The sequence below is a fragment of the Balaenoptera ricei genome, chromosome 1, assembly GCF_028023285.1.
Source record: "Balaenoptera ricei isolate mBalRic1 chromosome 1, mBalRic1.hap2, whole genome shotgun sequence".
Lineage (NCBI taxonomy): Eukaryota > Metazoa > Chordata > Mammalia > Artiodactyla > Balaenopteridae > Balaenoptera > Balaenoptera ricei.
The window spans coordinates 75,185,029-75,204,112 of record NC_082639.1 but is presented as its reverse complement, the minus strand read 5'-3'; the positions used below and the strand labels follow the sequence as shown (position 1 = coordinate 75,204,112).

General features: G+C 35.6%; 1 protein-coding gene across 2 annotated transcripts in view; it reads left to right on the top strand.

Moving 5' to 3' along the window:
- The window catches only part of ZNHIT6 (zinc finger HIT-type containing 6), a 55,017-nt gene that overhangs the window by 20,343 nt on the left and 15,590 nt on the right, over positions 1-19,084 (top strand). Inside the window, exons 6-9 of one of the 2 annotated variants that reach the window (XM_059925465.1) lie at positions 10,465-10,533; positions 11,962-12,042; positions 13,442-13,519; positions 13,803-13,891. In XM_059925465.1, coding sequence (XP_059781448.1) covers positions 10,465-10,533; positions 11,962-12,042; positions 13,442-13,519; positions 13,803-13,866 — 292 coding nt within the window. In that variant the 3' untranslated portion in view covers positions 13,867-13,891. Of the gene's footprint in view, positions 1-10,464; positions 10,534-11,961; positions 12,043-13,441; positions 13,520-13,802; positions 13,892-19,084 lie in introns of those variants that run through there. The other variant, XM_059925455.1, reaches the window with a different exon arrangement.

The following is a 19,084-nucleotide window of genomic DNA, read 5'->3' as shown; positions in this document are numbered from 1 at the left end:
ATCTGAGCTCCAGTCCTATTTTAGAAGCTAGCCACTAGATGTCTCTCTTGTAAAGAAATAACCTTTTATAGATTCTTAAAATTACTTTTTGTAAGAACGTCTATATGTGTGTAACTGAGTCACTTTGCTGTACAGCAGAGATTGGCACGGCATTGTAAATCAACTCTACTTCAATAAAAAAATTTTTTTAATTACTTTTTGCTCTTTGGGTAAAATTACAGCATTCAAATTTTATTGCGATGATATACCTATCCACCTCTGTATTAATGTCAGTAGCACTTTTTTCTTTAAACAATTATGTGGCGATACATTTCTTAAAGCACAGGTTTTTTGGTTTTGTTTTTGTGGGTTTAGTTTTTTTGGGGGAGTATGGTGTCTTATAAGTAGTATAGGTTTGTACTTTGTTGCAAACTAACTTTAGAAAAGAGCAAAGGAAAATGAAATGGATTTAACAGTTGTGGTCATGGTGAGAGGTAGATTTGGGGGGATTACATAATAGGTGCTCAGTATAAACTTGTTAACTAATTAAAAATGATTAGCTCTATGGTTTCTCTCCGATAACTGCTTTGATACAGTCTGATGAAAAAATTTCAAAGCAACAGCAAGGACTTTACACTTCTATTCTTTCACACTGGTTTTCTAATGGTTCCTCAGTCAATCAGGTATTTCCTTACTGGGGCCATGTAGACAGCGGTAAGTAGGAGGTCGTTATGCCACAGCATCACAGAGGGTATATCTTTCCACAGCAACAATTAGCCAGCATTCATACAAATGGAAACCAAACATTCTTGATCATATCAGGGTCCCCATACTGGTTCAGTTAGGGAAGTCCTTCCTCGGTCACCAAGTCTGCTTCTTCATGATATGCCTCAGGAATGAGTCCCTTTCCACTTCTTTCACTGCAGCATCTATCAGCTGTCTTCTCCCATTCAGGCCCATCTTGTCTCACCTGGGACTATTGGGGAACTTCTAAGAGCTCTCCCTACCTTCAGTGTCTTCTCACCTCAGTCACTCTTATACACTGATGCCAGATACATCTTCCTAAAGCATGTTTTTAGTATGATGGTCGCCTGCTCAGAATCTTTTAATGCTTCTTGTACCCACAGGAGTCATTAGCTCAGAGATACCTTCACTGGTCATAGGCAGAATTGCCAGTAGGTGAAATCTGTCATCTCATGTGGCTTTGGAGGGACTGCCTGAAGCTCTCAAGTGTTGTACTCTATTCCATGGCCTAAAATTACCTTCCTTTCTTTATCCCCCCCCCCCAATTTGAAATGGCTACTTTTCAGGCAGTTGGAAATATCTCTTTCAAGTATTCCTCATTACCCAAAATAATGAAGGGTCTTCCTCAGTGTCTTTACTTTTTAAAAGAGGAATAATAATATATTTAATAATTTTCAAATGTTTATTTTGTATTAAACATGACAAAATTTAATTTTTACGTGTAAGGGAGTTTTCTTGGCAAGTTATTTACCTCTCTGTGCCCATTTCCTTATTTGTAAGATGCGGACAATAATGTGCCAGTTTTGTGTAAATGGTTTTCAATCTAGAGTATACATCAGAATTAACTGGGACAATTTCAAAATGCAGATACCTGGGCCTGACCAACAGAATTCCTAAGTCATTGAGCCTAGGGTAGAGCTTAGGTATCTTTACATTATAAAAGAACCAGATGAGGCTGTGCATATGTAGGGGCAGAGGATATATGGGAAATCTCTGTACCTTCCTCTTGATTTTGCTGTGCACCTAAAGGGCTCTAAAAAAAATTTGTCTTTAATTAAAAAAAAAAAGGCACTAGGTGATTCTTACGTTTATCTCTACCTGAAAACCACTGACCTATATGCCAGTAAGTCACTGTCCTTCTTCTCAAGTAGTTCAGTGGGAAGACAAGACAGCAAGCTCTCATAACGTAGTGTGGTGAATGCTCTGATGGAAGATACATGGAGCGTTGTGGGAGCACAAAGGAGGGCTCAGTGCCCCAGCCTTGGGGAAGTGTTATTCCTTAAGAGCTGGGGACTGGAAAGTCCTCCCAAGAGAAGATAGAATTTGAGCAAATTATTGAAGGACAAGGAGGAGTTTTTAAGTCTAGGGTTTTATCCAGACAGAGGGAAGGATAGTCTTATGGTGAGAATATCAGATGCAAAAAGAGTAGCAAATTGAAGACAATGTAGGTAGTCTGGTATATCTAGAAACTAGGGTGGGAGTTGGGAAGTGGTAGGGGATAAGACTGGAGAGAGCCCCACTGGGGCTGGGCCTTGCAGGACCTTATATGCCAAGCCAGGGAGTTGAGATAGAGTCATACTTTAAGCAGAATATGTTCCTGTTCCTCTAAGGGATCCATACTAAATAGTGGATCTTCATAGTTGTCCCCACCTGATTTCCTAATGTATTCAACTAAATGTACCCAGGCTGGTTATATTCTTAATCCTAGAGCGTCTTCCCCTTTCATATTTCCTAGACATCTGTGAAAGTACACATGGTAGCTCATCTTCTCCATTATTTCGCCTTTGCCAGAGTTCCTATAGTACATATTTTCTCCAAAGTTAATGTGAAACAGATGCTGGCATTTAGTGCTGGTATTCAGTTTTTGTTATGCACATATCTGCTATCCTTTCTGTGTTCTGGTGTTTCTTAGTAGGGGCTCAGTTGGCATTTTGAACAGGACAATTTTTGTTGTGTGGGACTGTCCCGTGCATTACAGGAAGGTTAGCATTTCTGGTCCCCGCCCACTATATGCCTAAAGTGCTTCCCAGCCTTGGAACAGTCAAAACTGCCTAGCCACTTCCAAATGAGATTGATGCCACTCCCAGTGGAGAACTGCTTTATTAAGTGCTCAAGTATTTACAGTTATTTGAAGCAAAATGTACTTTTCCATTTCGATCTTTACCTACTATATCCATTTTCTTAGTATACTGTCTACTGAAGCCAATACCACGTACTTAACCTGTTTCCTATTATCATGTAGTAGTGAAACTGATTTTTAAAAGAGCAAAATATAATATATAACTGGAACTTTTCAAAGTATTTTCATAATGATGTGAGACATAAAATTATGGTTTTCATTCTCCCCAGTTCCAGTAATTTTAATCCATGCTGAGTAACTACACAGATCCTTTGTATTCACTCTTCCAAAAACACTATGGTACCAATCCTAATAAAATAGATGGATTATTTTTATGAAGTATAGTTACGTTTATGTTTGAAACTTTAAATTTTGATCTTGAAATACATTTCAAAAGATAAAATGCCTATGAGTGAAGAATTATGTAGATATTTTGTACATTTGTTTTTTCTTGAAGGGTTTCACATTTTTGTAGATTTTCCTTCTGCTTTAAGTTAAAATAAGATTTCGTAAGCCATAGTGGAACAAAATGCCTTTTTCCTGAAATTCCATCAGGTATTATTTGCTGTGTCCAAATTTTATAACAGTTGACAATATACAGATTAGTCTATCTTTTCCGTTGCTTAGAAATGCAAGATGACATCTAGAAAGAAAAATTTAATCCCTTGTATCAAACAGTTAGGATGCTTTATTTTGCATGAAATAAAATATTCAGTTCAAACCGGTTTGAGCTATAAATAGGCTGTATTATTGGCTCTCATAACTGAATGTTCTGAGGTTGGATGGACTTCAGGGTGAATAGGTACAATGACTCAATTGTATCCTCAAGGACCCAGTTTATTGCTGATTCTCCATTGTATCTTCTATGGTGTCAGCTGAATCCTTATAACAGTTTAGGTAAATATTTAGGAATGCTTCTTTCCCAGCATAACTGAACAGGAAACCTGAAATTCACCATGAGTGGATCGCCTAGGTCATCTGCCCAATCCTGAACCGTTGTGTCCAGGAGGATATACGATGTGATTTTCTTAAGCCAGCCAGTTAAGTGTATAGTCCTGGAGGCAGGGATGGGATCCATTCATCAAAATATGGTTATGGATTAGGAATAAGGATGGTGATAACGGTTGCCAAGGAGACAAAATGTCCACTATAACTCTTAAAAGTGATTTTAAAATACAGAGGCAAATATTTAAAATAAAATATAATTGAGATCCATCTGAATTATCAGTACAGAAAAATACATGGCTTGTTATTGAACTTTCATTTCTGGAAAGTTCATAATAGTATACTAGATTGGAGCATAGACTCTAGAGTTAATCTGCTGCCTGGGTTCAAATCCCAGCTCTGCCACCTTCCAGCTGAATAATCATGTTGGAGGAGTGACTTACTTCTCTCTACCTTAATGTTCTCATCTGTAAATAGTAGCACTTATCCCACAGAATTACAAAAATGAAATAAATTAATACGTATAAAACATTTAGAACAATACCTGACGTTCAAAAGGCACTTAATAAACTAGTCAGCCCTCTATATCTGCAGGTTCTGCATCTACAGATTCAGTCAACCACAGATTGAAAATATTTGGGGGGAAAAATATCTCCAGAAGGTTCCAAAAAGCAAAACTTGAATTTGCTGCACACCAGCAACTGTTTACATAGCATTTATGTTGTATTAGGTATTATAAGCAATCTAGAGATGATTTAAAGTATATGTGAGGGGACTTCCCTGGTGGTCAAGTGGGTAAGACTCTGCACTCCCAGTGCAGGGCGCCCGGGTTCGATCCCTGGTTGGGGAACTAGATCCCACATGCATGCCGCAACTAAGAAGTCTGCATGCCACAGCTAAAAGATCCCACATGGCACAACCTATATAAATTAATTAATTAATTAATCAAATATTTTTAAAAATAAATTTTTTTAAAATAAAGTATACGTAAGGATGTGTGTAGGTTATATGCAAATACTACACCATTTTATATAAAGGACTTGAGCATCTTCAATTTTAGTATCTGTGCAGCAGAGTGTGGGGAAGGACTGAACCAATTCCCCCAGGATACCAGGGGATAACTATTGTTATTGCTACTTGCTAGTGCTCTCTGGTAAAAGGATCTACTGGTAGTCTTCATAACCTGTAGGCTTTTCTAACTTAATAAGTGGTATAGTACTCTGAAGACCAGACTTGTGGAAAATCTAGCTTTAGCTTACCTCATGGAGTCACCTGTATTTAAAAATCATAAGTAAAAATTTCAGGCATATTTAAACTGCACTATGTCAGTGAACTTCTCAAAAGTAGTAGGAAATACTTTCCTTAATAACTACAAACAAGGGCTAAAAAGTTAGTGTCCTGAATATACTCTAGAAACAGTTATTAGAGTTAAATAGTAGGATGAGAGATCTCCTTCTAAGCCCCTCATTTCCCTCTTCTTTAAAAACCTTTGTTGGTAGTGCACTAACCATGGAATGAAATCCATATTGTTTGGCAGAACATTCAGAGCCCTTTATAATCTGGCATTAGCCCACATGTCCAGTTTCATAAACACTGAATTCCATGTAAGTAGAGTTTGGTTATAAATTCATGGCACAATATTTTAAGTTAAAGGCCCTGTCAGTATTTCTGTTCTAAGCTTCATAACTCACAGGACATTAAACTGAATGTAAAATTATAACAATGGTAAAAATAGTAACTAGCATTTTTGATTATTGTGTTCTGAGCTCTTGACGTGTATGTACTCATTTAATCCTATGATATAAATACTGTTCTCCCCATTTTACTGTGAGAACCCGGAGGCACAGAGATGTGTCTCTTGCTCAAGATCACATGAAGTAATAAATTTTGTTAAGAGTAGGTTTCAGAGTCCACTTAATCTCTGCCCTCTCCTACCTCTGGGCATTGCAGTATATTGGATATCCTTTCTGTGTACAGTGTCGATAAAGAACAGGGTTCTTTTATGTGAAACTCTATATGCTTCTCACAGTGATTTGGAAGAAAAAACGCAGTGGGTTGGTGGTTGACTCACTGCCCTAAAAAGAGGTCTGCTTCGGGCTCATCCCCTCAGTCTCTTTGCATCCCTAATGCCTAGCAAGCCCTTAGAAGTGTTTTTTGAGTAAATGTTGGTTAATCAGTGATGGAATGGAATGAGAATTGGTGATTTTTTTTTTTTAGGAACAAAAATATTCATGCTCATTTAAACTTTGTATTAGAAATCTTAGTTCTTAGAATTCAGCCTCCATATGTAACTCTTAGTCGTAGCGTATTTCTTGAGGAAGATAGCTTTGAACCTGTCAAATAATTAGATAAGTAATCATTTGACAGTTCTGGTTGGATAATAATTTCTGAGATAAAAAGGAAACACCTTAAAATAACACTTTCAATAATAAAATGTTTTTAAGTTTAAAAAGAATGTTAAAATTATTCCTGTCCTTTCTGTGACTACCATCCTGCACTTCCCCATGAAAACATCTTTGATTTTTCTGATTATAAAAACTAGCCAGTCATTATGTCAACAATTTATTTAATACAGACACATAAAGTAAGAATTAAGTCCTTTCATAATGTTAAGAAATAACCATAGTTAAAAGCTTGGGGCATATCCTTCATACTTGTAAATACGAAGTCATGAGTCAGAAGAATAATTGAGTATATAGGTATAGTACTTCCCCCCCGAATTTGTGTCTTCATCCACATATTACTTTCTTGAAACTGGGGGAGAAAATGATCCTTAACAGTATCTAGTAAGCAAGAGTTGTTAAATAAGTGTCCTATATTAACTCACTAAAATCAAGTATAAAAAATATTTATTTTCATCATTTAATACTTGTACATGTAAGTATTTCTCAACTTTTTTTTCATTATTGCCTCCCAAGGAGGCTTTTTAAACATTTTCTGTCAAATTGCGCCCCCCCCCCCGATATTTTGATACCACAGTTATACTCTATATATCTGTTTATGTACAGGGGCCCTCTAAAGGGCCACAAACCATTATACTATATAAGATTTTTTTTACCCTCCTAAGAACCAGTTTTCAGCCTTTTTAGGGTGATGCTGCCCCCATTGAGAATGCATGGGGTGTGTGTGTGTGAGAGAGAGAGAATGTGTGTGTGTGTGTGTGTGTGTGTGTGTGTGTGAGAGAGAGAGAGAGAGAATGTGTGTGTGTGTGTGTGTTGATATTTGGGGGAGGAGGAGAAAAGGCTTTGCTGTACATGAATAGTTACTTCAGTTTCGTGGCACTCAGAGAGAAGGGGTCAGTTTTTCTGTTACTTTATCAGGTTGTCCAGAAGGGAACATTAGGTTTAATGATTGCCACCATTACTTCACCAGTCTATTATCAAACTCTAAACATAGTGCCTTGGGGTGCCTAAGTGACCGAGAATATTCTGGGTACCGTATTTCCATTCTTGAGAATGTTGATAAATATGACAAGGACACAATGACATTATTATAGTTGAAAGCATTTTATTGAATTTAGGGAATAGTAGTCCTAATGCATTAAGAACAATAATAAATGTTTAAACCTCTGTCCCAGTGGTTCTCAGAAATAGTGATTTTGCCTCCCGGAGGACATTTGCAATATTTGGGAGCATTTTTGGTTGTCACAACTAAGGGAGTGGGTGTTGCTGGTGGCATCTCATGGTTAGAGGCCTGGGATGCTGCAAAGCATCTTGCAGCGCACAAGACAATGTACCTCCACCCCTCAAACCATAATAGAATTATCTGGTCCAAAATGTCAGCACTGCTGAGGTTGAGAAACCCAGCTTTATCCTAATGATTCTATTTCTTGGAATCTATCTTTAGAAAATAATCCAAAATACAGAAACAATTACGTATATGCCTAAAGATACTCACCGAAGCATTATTAACTTTAATTTTTTCCTTTACAAAGTCTGTCCTTTCAGAAAACTTATAAGCAAAAAAGAGGGGGACTCAGAGTTCCCCTCATAAGTAATGTTGTTGGGATTTTGATGTATGTGTTTTTTTAAGTGGGACATATATCACTATATATACTTACGAAAAATGAGAAACACTCAATTCTTTCAGACTCAGGAAGAGATTTGGTTGCCTGTGTCAGAACCACATCAATTTCAGGAAAACTAAAGACCTACTTTAGAGATAATTAACTCACTCATTTCAGGAATTCTTTATACAACACCCTTCATCCTCTTTGTCCACTCTCACTTAAATCTTATACTCTGCATTACTGTTCTCAAATGCCTCTTATACTACCATAGAGTAAAAAAGTACAGGCAGTTTTTCAATGAAGTTAACTTTTAGTTCTTTGCACCAGTAAAGGTAAATGATGGTCCCATCCCTGAGGATATTCTTTTATTTTTTTCTTTACTGTGATTTAATATGGAAGAACAAGAACAAATGGTAAAAAATTGGAAGCAATCATAAATGTCTATCAGTAGAGAGTAGGTAAATAGATTTTAGCATTCTTCATGCAATGGAATACAATGTAGCAGTTAAAATTAATGAACTAATTTACATGTATCTTCACAAATCTCCAAAGCATAATGTAAATGAAAAGCAAGGCATAAGATATTTAGAGTATAACGCTGAAATAAATGTTGATATCATACAAAATACTGTATTGTTTATAGCTATGTATATATATATATATATATATATATATATATATATATATATATATAAAATATAAAATCATGGATGGCAAAAATAAACACCCAACCTCAGGATAGTAGTTACCTCTGATGATGAGAAGAGAATTGGATGAAGGAACAGTAAAAAGACTCATCAACCATACTAATAATCTTATATTTCTTAGAAGAAGAGTATCTCAAGCATATAAATATGGCAATATACAAGTTGGTTAAATCTGACTATGGGTACATTGAATGTTTTTATTCTCTTTTTGTTTCTGAAATATTGCAACATCACATTTTTTTAAAACTAAATGTACTTTTCAGATTTGTTCATATTTGAACTGAGGCCAAATATAGAAAGATTTTTATAATAGTCATAAGTTAGCAGTGTATATATAATAAAAGTAATGAATGATTTCCTTATAACCACAACTAACTACAGCAAATAAAATTATTTTCAAGGGCTTTTCTGTCTTTGTTTTTGGAATGTTAAGTACTTTCTAAGGTATTTAGGGTCTACTGAATGTTAAGAAAGGTGAATGGTTCTTGAAATTATTCAAGCAATGGTTGGGGTGATTGAGTATGATTTACAGTTCCACAAGATGACAAGTTGGTAAACTTTTTTCTTCCCCATGTAACTTAACAAATATATTTAGAAAGAAACCATATTGTGCATTAAGATTAAAAAATCAGTTTATTTCATAGTAAGAGAGAAATGTGGTATCTCTCAGCCTCTTGATAGTGATACTATGCGATGCCTGTTTCTCAGATAACAAATATTGCAAGGTGTTTCATTTTAGAAGAATTCTTTGTTTAAAACCAGTAACTTTGTGGTTTGCATTCAGATTTTTTTTTTTAAGTTTCTTCCTCTGAGATTTTAGACATCTGACCTTTAAATTAGTAAAGGGTGCTTTACAACTTTGTTCTATCCAAAAAAATATTAAACTTAACATGCTTGTTTCTTGTGTGGTAAGTGGCACTATCAACATAAGCATAATCAAGCATATTTTTCTCTAACTAGTGCTCAAAACTGTCTTGTTATTAACCAAATCTGTGATTACTTATCCTAATAGAAGGATTTTTACTTGATTTTATGCTAGTTGTCCTCAGACAAAAATTTGCTTAAATCATATAAATGTTTGGTGGGAGATACTCTACTAGATTGTATTAAAAGAAAATTATTTTAGATTTTGGGCTCTTGCTGCTAAGGGATAGTTTTATAGGAGATGCTAGCCATTGCTTGGACATACAGCTGGCAATTAACTTGCCAATGGGTTGTTAGAAATTTCTTCTAAGTAGGGAAAACGTGTAAAACGGTCATGTAGTGAAGACATTTAAATTTCTGTAATGGATTGACTATTTTGAGCATTAAATTTTTTTAAAAAGGAATGGTGTCTAGTGTCACTATGTTAAATAGAGCATATGGCTATTTTTCTAAAATCACACACTTAGTGAATTATTACTGTTGATCCTGTTATCAAACCAAAGTTTAGACTGAAAGCCAAGGGACTAACTCAGAGTGCATTCTGCTTAGCAACCAACTTGTCTCCTGTTTTGCTACTGAATGCAAGTACTCATGGCTCAGAAGTGTATCTGCAGCCAGCTGGTCTCAACCAGACAATACTTCATTCACCTAATTTCCAGACTAGTCAGGCAGAGACTTCAGCTCATTATTTTTAGTCACAAGGAAATTTATTTGTAAACTTCAAGCAGTAACACAGTGATCTCAGAAGCCCCCGAACTATGAGAAATTGCCTTCTAATTCAAGAATGCGAAGTCCTTGGAATTTCGAACGGCTCTGCCTAACTTTTTTTCCTCTTAAAACCTCTTGCAAGTATATTGTTTAAAAAACATAGCCTCTAAAATCCTAGAAAAGAGAAAATATTTTTTAGTAGAAAAAATACGTTAAATTCTAATAATACTTTTAGAATTATTATCTGAAAACAAAAATTCAAGAAATCAGTTTTTTGTTCAGACTTTTGTTGTCTGCCTTGATCCCCACATGATTATTTTCTGTCTTAGAAAACAACAGTTTTGTTGGCATGTGAAGCTCCAGTTTCCACAGAGTCAAGCTGTGTATGTAGAGAAAAGGTATAGTATCACAACTGTCTGTTAAGAACTCACTTGTTTTCATTTTGTCTCCATATTTGAAATAAACTGTTAACTTAAATGTGATGTCAGTAGTAGACTGGATAACTAAGTGTGGTATATTCATACAATGCAATGCTACACAGCACTGAAAATGAATGAACTACATCTACACATATCAATGTGGATGAATCTCAAACATAATGTTGAATGAGAAAAACAAGTTAAGGAAGAATGCAGAGTATGATTTCCGTATGTAAATATGAAAAAAATGAAAGTATACTTTTTAGGAATACCTTTAGTGGTGGTAGAACTCTAAGGGAAATGATTAGCACAGAAATCACGATGGTGTTTACTTCAGCATGGGGACAGGTGTTAAGGAGAGCAATGCAGGGAGAATCAAGAGGGCTGAATCAAGAGGAAGAATCTTAAGCTAGGTGGTTATATAGGAAACAAAAAATAAGCCAAAATTCTGCTATGATAAAATTGCTGCTATTAACATCATAGTGTGTCCTCAGAAAATACATGATTTTAGACATGTATATATGTATTCTCATAATTGGAAGTAATTTGCATAACAGTTTTTTATCCTACTTTTTTCAGATTATGAACATTTCAAATGTCATTTAAAAATTTGAATGGTGATATACTATTTGATTCCTTGGGTTAGGAAAGTTTTAAGTTGCTTTTTAAATAATATCTTTAGCATATATTCACATTATGCATAAATGTCCTCTCTTTGTAATTGTCATTTGGATTTTAGGGAAGAACTTTTCTATTTAAGGTTGCATGCCAGACTAAAGACAGGGAAAGGACTCATATTTTACAGGTGGGGTATGTAGCACAGTAGTGTATATGAATATGTATAAATGATTAAGGAAAATTGCTGGTTCAAAACAGTGTCTTAATTTTGTTTCTACAGCTTTATAGTATAAAACAATGTGCATACATACGTACAGGAGATTTGGTAAACCTAAAAAGCTTTGTTTCCAGGGAGAGTAGTATCAATTTTTTAACCTGGTCTTATGATTTAGAATAAATAAACTTGAACATGCGCTGAAACTAGCATCATCTGAAACCTTTTTTTCAGATTTTTGATTTCTGCAACTTTCAAATCTATTTCACTGTGATATCTTTCTTTTCATCTTTGAACACAGGAGTGTGTTAAATGAGGCTTTGTATTTTTATAATTGATTTATAGGGTGCTTCTCAAAATATTATTTTTAAGACTTGTTAAATGTGTCCAAGAAGTGTTTTTGAGCTTTTTTCCTAAGTAGTTTTTGCTTAAAAGGATATTATATTTTGCCAAGACTAAAATAAAAGGTCCGTGTTCAGTTATTTTTTTAAAGCCACAATATTTAGTAATTCTAAATTAACACCTTTAATAGAAAATTATAAGTAATAAGTTTTGTTTTTGTTTTTGTTGGGAAGAGTACCAGACGATAAAACTGTTAATGAAATCCTAAGACCTTACATTGATCCTGAAAAGTCTGATCCTGTAATTCGTCAAAGGTATGTTTCAAAAATCTTAACTTTCTGAAATTATTAAAAATGTTGAGGTATTTACTATATGCATATTTATTAAATAAAGCCATATCTTTATTAGAGTATAATGTTTCCGTACTGTTTACTTTCTGTCCCATTTCCTTGGTGTGTACTCAAGGCTTTGTCAGTCAGAGATGATTCTCTGGGTGAGGATTTTGGTTATAGTAATAACAGCAGTACTTAGCACTGTTTGCTGCATTCCAGATACTACTCTTTGAAGCTTATAATAATAAATGTATTAATTCATTTAATCCTCACAATAACCCTTTAAGGTAGATTATTGCCATTATATCTATTTTACAGATGGGGAAACTGAGCCTTAAAGTGGTTAAGTGACTTCATATAGCTAATAAGTAGGGAAGCTAGGATTCAAATCCAGGCGGTCTGGAGTCAGAGTCTGTACTCTTACCCCTTAAACTAAACTGCCTTTCACAGTTGAACTAAAAACTCTGAAAATTGAGTTTCCAAGTAGTTAAAGACAGGAAATCCTATTTCAGCCAAGTCTTCATAAAACTGAGTAATACACACTCTGCCTCCTGTCCAGAAACACACCATGGACAAAAATGGTTAACATAGCATAGTGGAAAGATTCAGTTATGAATATCTGGGTTAGAATAGCTAATTCTGTCCCTTATTAGCTATGTGATCAGGAACCAACTTACTTAACTTCCGGACCTTAATTTTTTCCATCACTAAAATGAGAATGATGATGTTTACTAGATAGAGTTGTTACGAAGCTTGTAAAAAATTACATATATACAGTTCTAGTACAGAGTCTAGCACATAGTAAGCAGCACTCAAGAAAGGAAACTATTAATATGTGAATTATTCGTGTTTCTGAGCAGGAATTTCTTTTCACAGGGTGATACCTACTTAGGTTATGAATACTTGGTTTGGTTAAAATTTGAAACTGGGTGGATTCTGAAGTGTCTGATTCAGTCCTAGTTAAATCTCATCTTCTACTTTTCATAGAAAGTGGTGCCCAGACTCAAACAAATCCATGCCACATATCAAGCGGTGCCTTTGGGACCGCTACCAGAGTTGAGTTTCTTTTCCTCTTATTACCGATAATCTAATTGTTATCGCTGGTCATATATTTAACAATAAGACAAAATACCTGCCACCAAATTGGATACATTTTTAAAAAATAAATAGATTAGCAAGATTAATCTGTACAGAGAGAAGAAAGGTAATTTTTAAAACAGATCCTTGGTTGGAAAATATCTTTAACACCTTTTCTGTGCTTGGATAGATAAATTTTAAGTATTATTATTAACTACTCCTAGATGCTTAGTTTCCATAGGCACAGTTTTAAAATACACTAAAAATCAGTTTTGCTTCCTTTAATATGACATTTTTATTTCAGGTTGAAAGCCTACATTCACTCTCAGACTGGGGTCCGAATTTTAATGAAGGTAGAAAATATGCAGCAAAATTTAGTAAGGTAAAATTGCTTCCCTCTCCATTTCTTTAAATGTTTTCTAATTCTGTAATATAATTAAGTAGCTTGCTTAGCTTAAGTGGCTAGTTATTATACTAATTATCTAGTAATCAACAAAGCCTAGGCTTTTAAATATGACCTTCAAATTAACATTTTTTAATAATCACACTTATCATAATACAGGATGAATTAAATTGAAAAATCACCCTGGTTAGAATATTTTAAAATAACATCATGTTGGGCTTCCCTGGTGGCGCAGTGGTTGAGAGTCTGCCTGCCAATGCAGGGGACACGGGTTCAAGCCCTGGTCTGGGAAGATCCCACGTGCCGCGGAGCAACTAGGCCCGTGAGCCACAACTACTGAGCCTGCGCGTCTGGAGCTTGTGCTCCGCAACAAGAGAGGCCACGATAGTGAGAGGCCCGCGCACCGCGATGAAGAGTGGCCCCCGCTTGCCGCAACTAGAGAAAGCCCTCGCACAGAAACGAAGACCCAACACAGCCAAAAATAAATAAATAAAAAATAAAAATAAAGGAATTCCTTTAAAAAAAAAAATAAATAAATAACATCATGTTTAACTGAAAGATTTTTAAATCTTATTTTAACTTATTTCAAGAAATATTCTGTACAACAGAGTTCCAATGTTCAAGTTTTTGCTTTTGGAAATAAAAAATTCCTGTGATGAACTGACAATTGTATATATCACAGTGGAAAGAACTCTACAAAGAAATGTGAAGAAGCCCTGGTTCTAACAAACTATGTGATCTGAGAGTTTTAGTATCACTGGGCTCCCTGTTCCTTCATTAATGGAACGATGAAGTAGACTACACTAAAAGATCTCTGAGAGTCCCTGCAGTGTCTGCTTAAGTGCCAGTTATGTGTCATTACATTGAATTGCAAAACCCTGATCTTTAATATCTGTGATGCTTTCCCCGTCTTCCATCGTTTCATTAACAAAACTACTAGATCCAGTTCAGACTAGATACGATTGGTCTCATCTGCTAGTAGAGCTTAGAGATGTAAGCATCCAGGCTGTGAAAGCAGAGCTGGGTTTGAATCCCAGCTCTGCTTGCTTCCAGTTATGTTAACTTGAGTAAATTACATAACCTAACTTGCCTTCGTTTCCTCATCTCTAAACTGGGGATGATGATAGTCAGATTATCATGAGAGATTAAGATGATTATTTAACACATGGTAAGTGCATGCTTTTATTATTTCTACTATTACTATTACTACTACAGAAGATAAATGGATTCTTAAAAAAATCTTCTTCTAAAATTCAAGGAAACCAAAGTTGTATGTGATAAAAGGTAAATGTAGGATACAGAATATTTTAAAGTTTATAATATAGGACAGACTGCATAGGCCCAGATAGCATTCATTTTTGACTTGGAAATATGTACTGTAAATCTACGACGAGGGAAAGGGAATGGCAATCTCAGCTTGTCCTAGGAGACAGGGTTTTCTAGGAGAGTGGCAGAAATGCATGCAGTATGACATGACCCAGAGGGGAGCAGTTGGTAAAACTGTTTTGGGCAGTTGCATAGAAGGAGATCAGAACATAGACCAGAACACAGGAGGATACTAATAAGACTGGTAGGTTTTATTTTAACAAAGAACCAAAGAAGATAAACCTTCACCAAAAAAAGGTTAAAGGAGCATACTGCAGTGAAGATCAGATGACCTTATTCTAGACACTCAACTTCTCTGGGCTTCATGTCCCTGTAAGGTCCTTTACTTTCTCTTATTTTATGACTTTCCTTCTTTAGGAACCCAAAAAGGACTTTGGTTGGGCCTTGGGTTAACCTTCTTAATCCCCAAACGGGAGGGAATGATAGATTAATAAAGTAAAAGATAAGTGGTATTGACTTTAAGAAATACCTAGAATAGGCTGTTTTGTTACTAAACCTGAGCCAAACTGAGTAACATGAAAAGTACTCTGACTTTACCTTATCTATGTAGAAAACATGTCCTCCAGATTTCCCCATTTGAGTTGTTTACTTAACTCAATGATATATGAAAATAGCATCAAAGAAGAGGAAGCAGAAGTTTACAACCAAGATCTAAGAATTTTGTATTTAAAAATTGCCACCCTATTTAACTTTGACTAGTGATATTATCACTTTAAGGCAATAATAATGTTAGAAACTCCAATTGAGGTAGCTTTTATCATGAAGGTGGACCTAAGTTGGAGTAAGGTACATCCTTATATTTCTGACTGTTCAGTCAGCCTTAAGGTATAGTTATCCTAATTTCTACAGAACTTCCCAGTTTTATTAGGATTTTCTAATCATGAATAATGAAATTAGATACTATGGAGATACATTGAGAAATAGATTTTTTTTAATTAAAGATTTTTAAACCAGTGTTCACCAGATAGTACATTCATAGATAGGCTAAGATGAGCATTCACATTTGCTTGTATGGTTAATTACAGTTATATCATTAAAGGAAAGTACATTCAGAGAACATCTAAGTAAGATTATTATAGGTTATAAAATGTGGGCTTCTAATTTAAAATAAGGAGGATTTTATTATTTCCTGAAAAGTACTTAGAAGGTAGAACCATGTATTTTCCTTGTGGCTTTCTGATTTTAAATGTATCGTATGATTTATAGCATTCCAGTAACTTCAGAGTAGAGTCTTTTTACCAAATACTTGGTATTGCCAATTTCCAGTGGTTGTGTTTTCCATTCTTGAAGGGTTTATGACAATTGTCCCATGATTTACCTGATCAGCTAGAGCAATCTTAAATGTTTCCCAGGCTTTAGCTTTGCCATAGACAACTTTTATTTTTAGGTTTAGGTCATCATAGAATGTATGTCTAACTCTAAAGAATTTGTTGCTGATCTATTTCGGAGTTTTCTTTCCAGAATACACAGGGTTTGAATTTGTATCTAATTATAAAAGTAAATATGTCTTCTTAAGTAAATCCATTCATTTATTCAGCAAACACTTAGTACCCATTGTGGTCCAGGTGTTGTTCAAGACATTAGGCTGGGGCTTCCCTGGTGGCGCAGTGGTTGAGAGTCTGCCTGCTAATGCAGGGGACGCGGGTTCGAGCCCTGGTCTGGGAGGATCCCACATGCCGCGGAGCGACTGGGCCCGTGAGCCACAATTACTGAGCCTGCGCGTCTGGAGCCCGTGCTCCGCAACAGGAGAGGCCACGGTAGTGAGAGGCCCGCGCGCCGCGATGAGGAGTGGCCCCCGCTTGCCGCAACTAGAGAAAGCCCTTGCACAGAAACGAAGACCCAACACAGCCAAAAATAAATAAATAAATAAATTTTAAAAAAAAACAAAAACACTAGACTGATAGCAGCAAGCAGAACCATTCCTGTCTCTGTGGAGCTTACATTCCCAGTGGAGGAGAATTCATGTAAGGTACCCTCTTGCCATATCATTTCTCACCAGCTTTCTGTTCTCAGAAAGTAAATGAGTGTTTTGAGGCAGAAAAGCCTATGTTGGTAACACCAGGCACGGTCAGAGGCAGCCATTGTATTGCTGCTAACTTATTACTGACAAGTTAGAATACTCCCAGCTTTGATACTGTCCATTTAATTGTAATTTTTCAAATCTATTGAATTTTAGACCTATATTTTACTTATTAATGGAATCATTTATTTTCCATGAAGAAATTCAGATACATTTTCTATTTTTTATGTTTACTTTGCTGCTTTGATGTTTACATAAGATCCTGATTTTGATAAAGATGTGGTTTAAGCTATTGTGGGATGATTCTTTCCAGATTTACTCAAAAGCCATTAATTAAGCACATTTACTCTCCTAGGCATATAAATAAAAATTGGGGTTTATACAAGACTGAATAGGGTACAGTTCTGTTGTAGCGGAGAAAACAGACATGAAGTAAAGGTGACTGGGGTACCTGGCATGGATCTGTCTTCTGAGAGATGGAGGTAAGGCCTGGAGAGCCTTAGGGCACATTGAGTTTCAAGTAGAAGTGGCATCATTTTCTCGAATGTTATTTTCAAAAAGAATGGCCATTCTATACTAATCCCTTATTACTAGGCTCCCTTCAGAGTAAGATTATATCGCATTCCAACAAGAAATAGTAAATCCTTCCAGAATACATAATCTGTGGAGAAGTAGACCTTATTTTACTTTGAGGTTCCAGGTTAGACTTTGTAGACCAAAAGTTTTACCATTACAAATACTAAATTTCTTAAATCACTACTTCTCAAACCTAACCCAAATTATGAGATGTTCCAAAATAACCTTTTTGCTCTTATCCAAAAACCTACCTCAAAGTAGATTTTCTATAAATTTGAAATAATGTTATAAATTTGATGCAGACCTTGGAAAGTTACTAAGTCTCTGTTTTCCCATCTGAAAGTGGGGATCAAGACAAAGGTATTGCACTGTTGAGAAGATTGCTTTCAGATAATGCATGTCAGCTACTTAGTATGGTGCCAGGCACATAGCAAATCACTCTCAGTAAATATGTATTATTCATGTATTACAAGTTGCAACATATAGGTCAACATCTTGCTGAGTTGACTCAACGAATGTAAGAGTTTTTGTTGTTTTAATCCTAGAAATTACTTTTCTTAGTATCAATAAAAGGAGGAAATCTGTTTAAAAAAAAGAAGTTCTGTGTGGCTGGCAGTTGATTTACGCATTACTTTTTGAAAAATAATGGCTTCTTTCAGCCAAATGGTTTCTTATACTTCTAGGAAGTACTCTGAGTTCAATATTAGCTATGCTCCCAACAGGTCACTCACCACTAACCACAAGGGGGCAGATACCCAATCATGTTAGTTTACATTTCTTTTGACATAAATTGGTATTGGAAGAATATGAAGCTTCAGGGGCTACTTTATTTAAGATGTCATCAACTGTTATCTCTGTACAAATGACTCCCAAATCTAGAGATATTTTCAACCTTTCTCCCAGACTTCAAATCTTAGTTTGCATGTATCTTCACTTACACATCTCATTAAATCTTAAACTCAACATGTTTAGATCTCATCACACCACATCCATTTGTTCCTAGTGTGTGTTTCTGTGTGTGTTGTTTTAAATGAGGATTAAATGGACTGCTGATGTTCCTGACATCTAGCAAACAGTCAATAAATGTTGACAGTCATTCCTTGTTATTGGCACTGTCATTCTTCTTGTAAGCAAGGCATATGACCTTAGAGCCATCTTTTACTTCTCCCTCACCACCCTGCCTTACGTTGTCGGCCTCCATGTGAGCCTTCTGTATGTTATCTCCATTCTTTTGAGAAGATTAGTGTTTATCAGTGTCTACGGTGGAGCCTGTCCCTTCCCCCCAACTGGATGTAATCCTTATCCTTTGAGCCTCAAATACTTCTCATAGGTTCCTGCAATCCTGTCTTATATTTTATCCCAATAAAACATCCCATATGATGATAAACTCCCTTTTGAAGACAGTGGCTGCCTTAGGCATCTTCATCTTTATATTTCCTGCAGTGCTGAGTCAGTGACTTTCCCATAATAGGAATTCAGTTTTAATTTTTTTAATAAGTAGTGTACTAATGCACTTAAATATATGTGTGCCTGCTATGTGCTAGGCGTTGATACCACTTTAA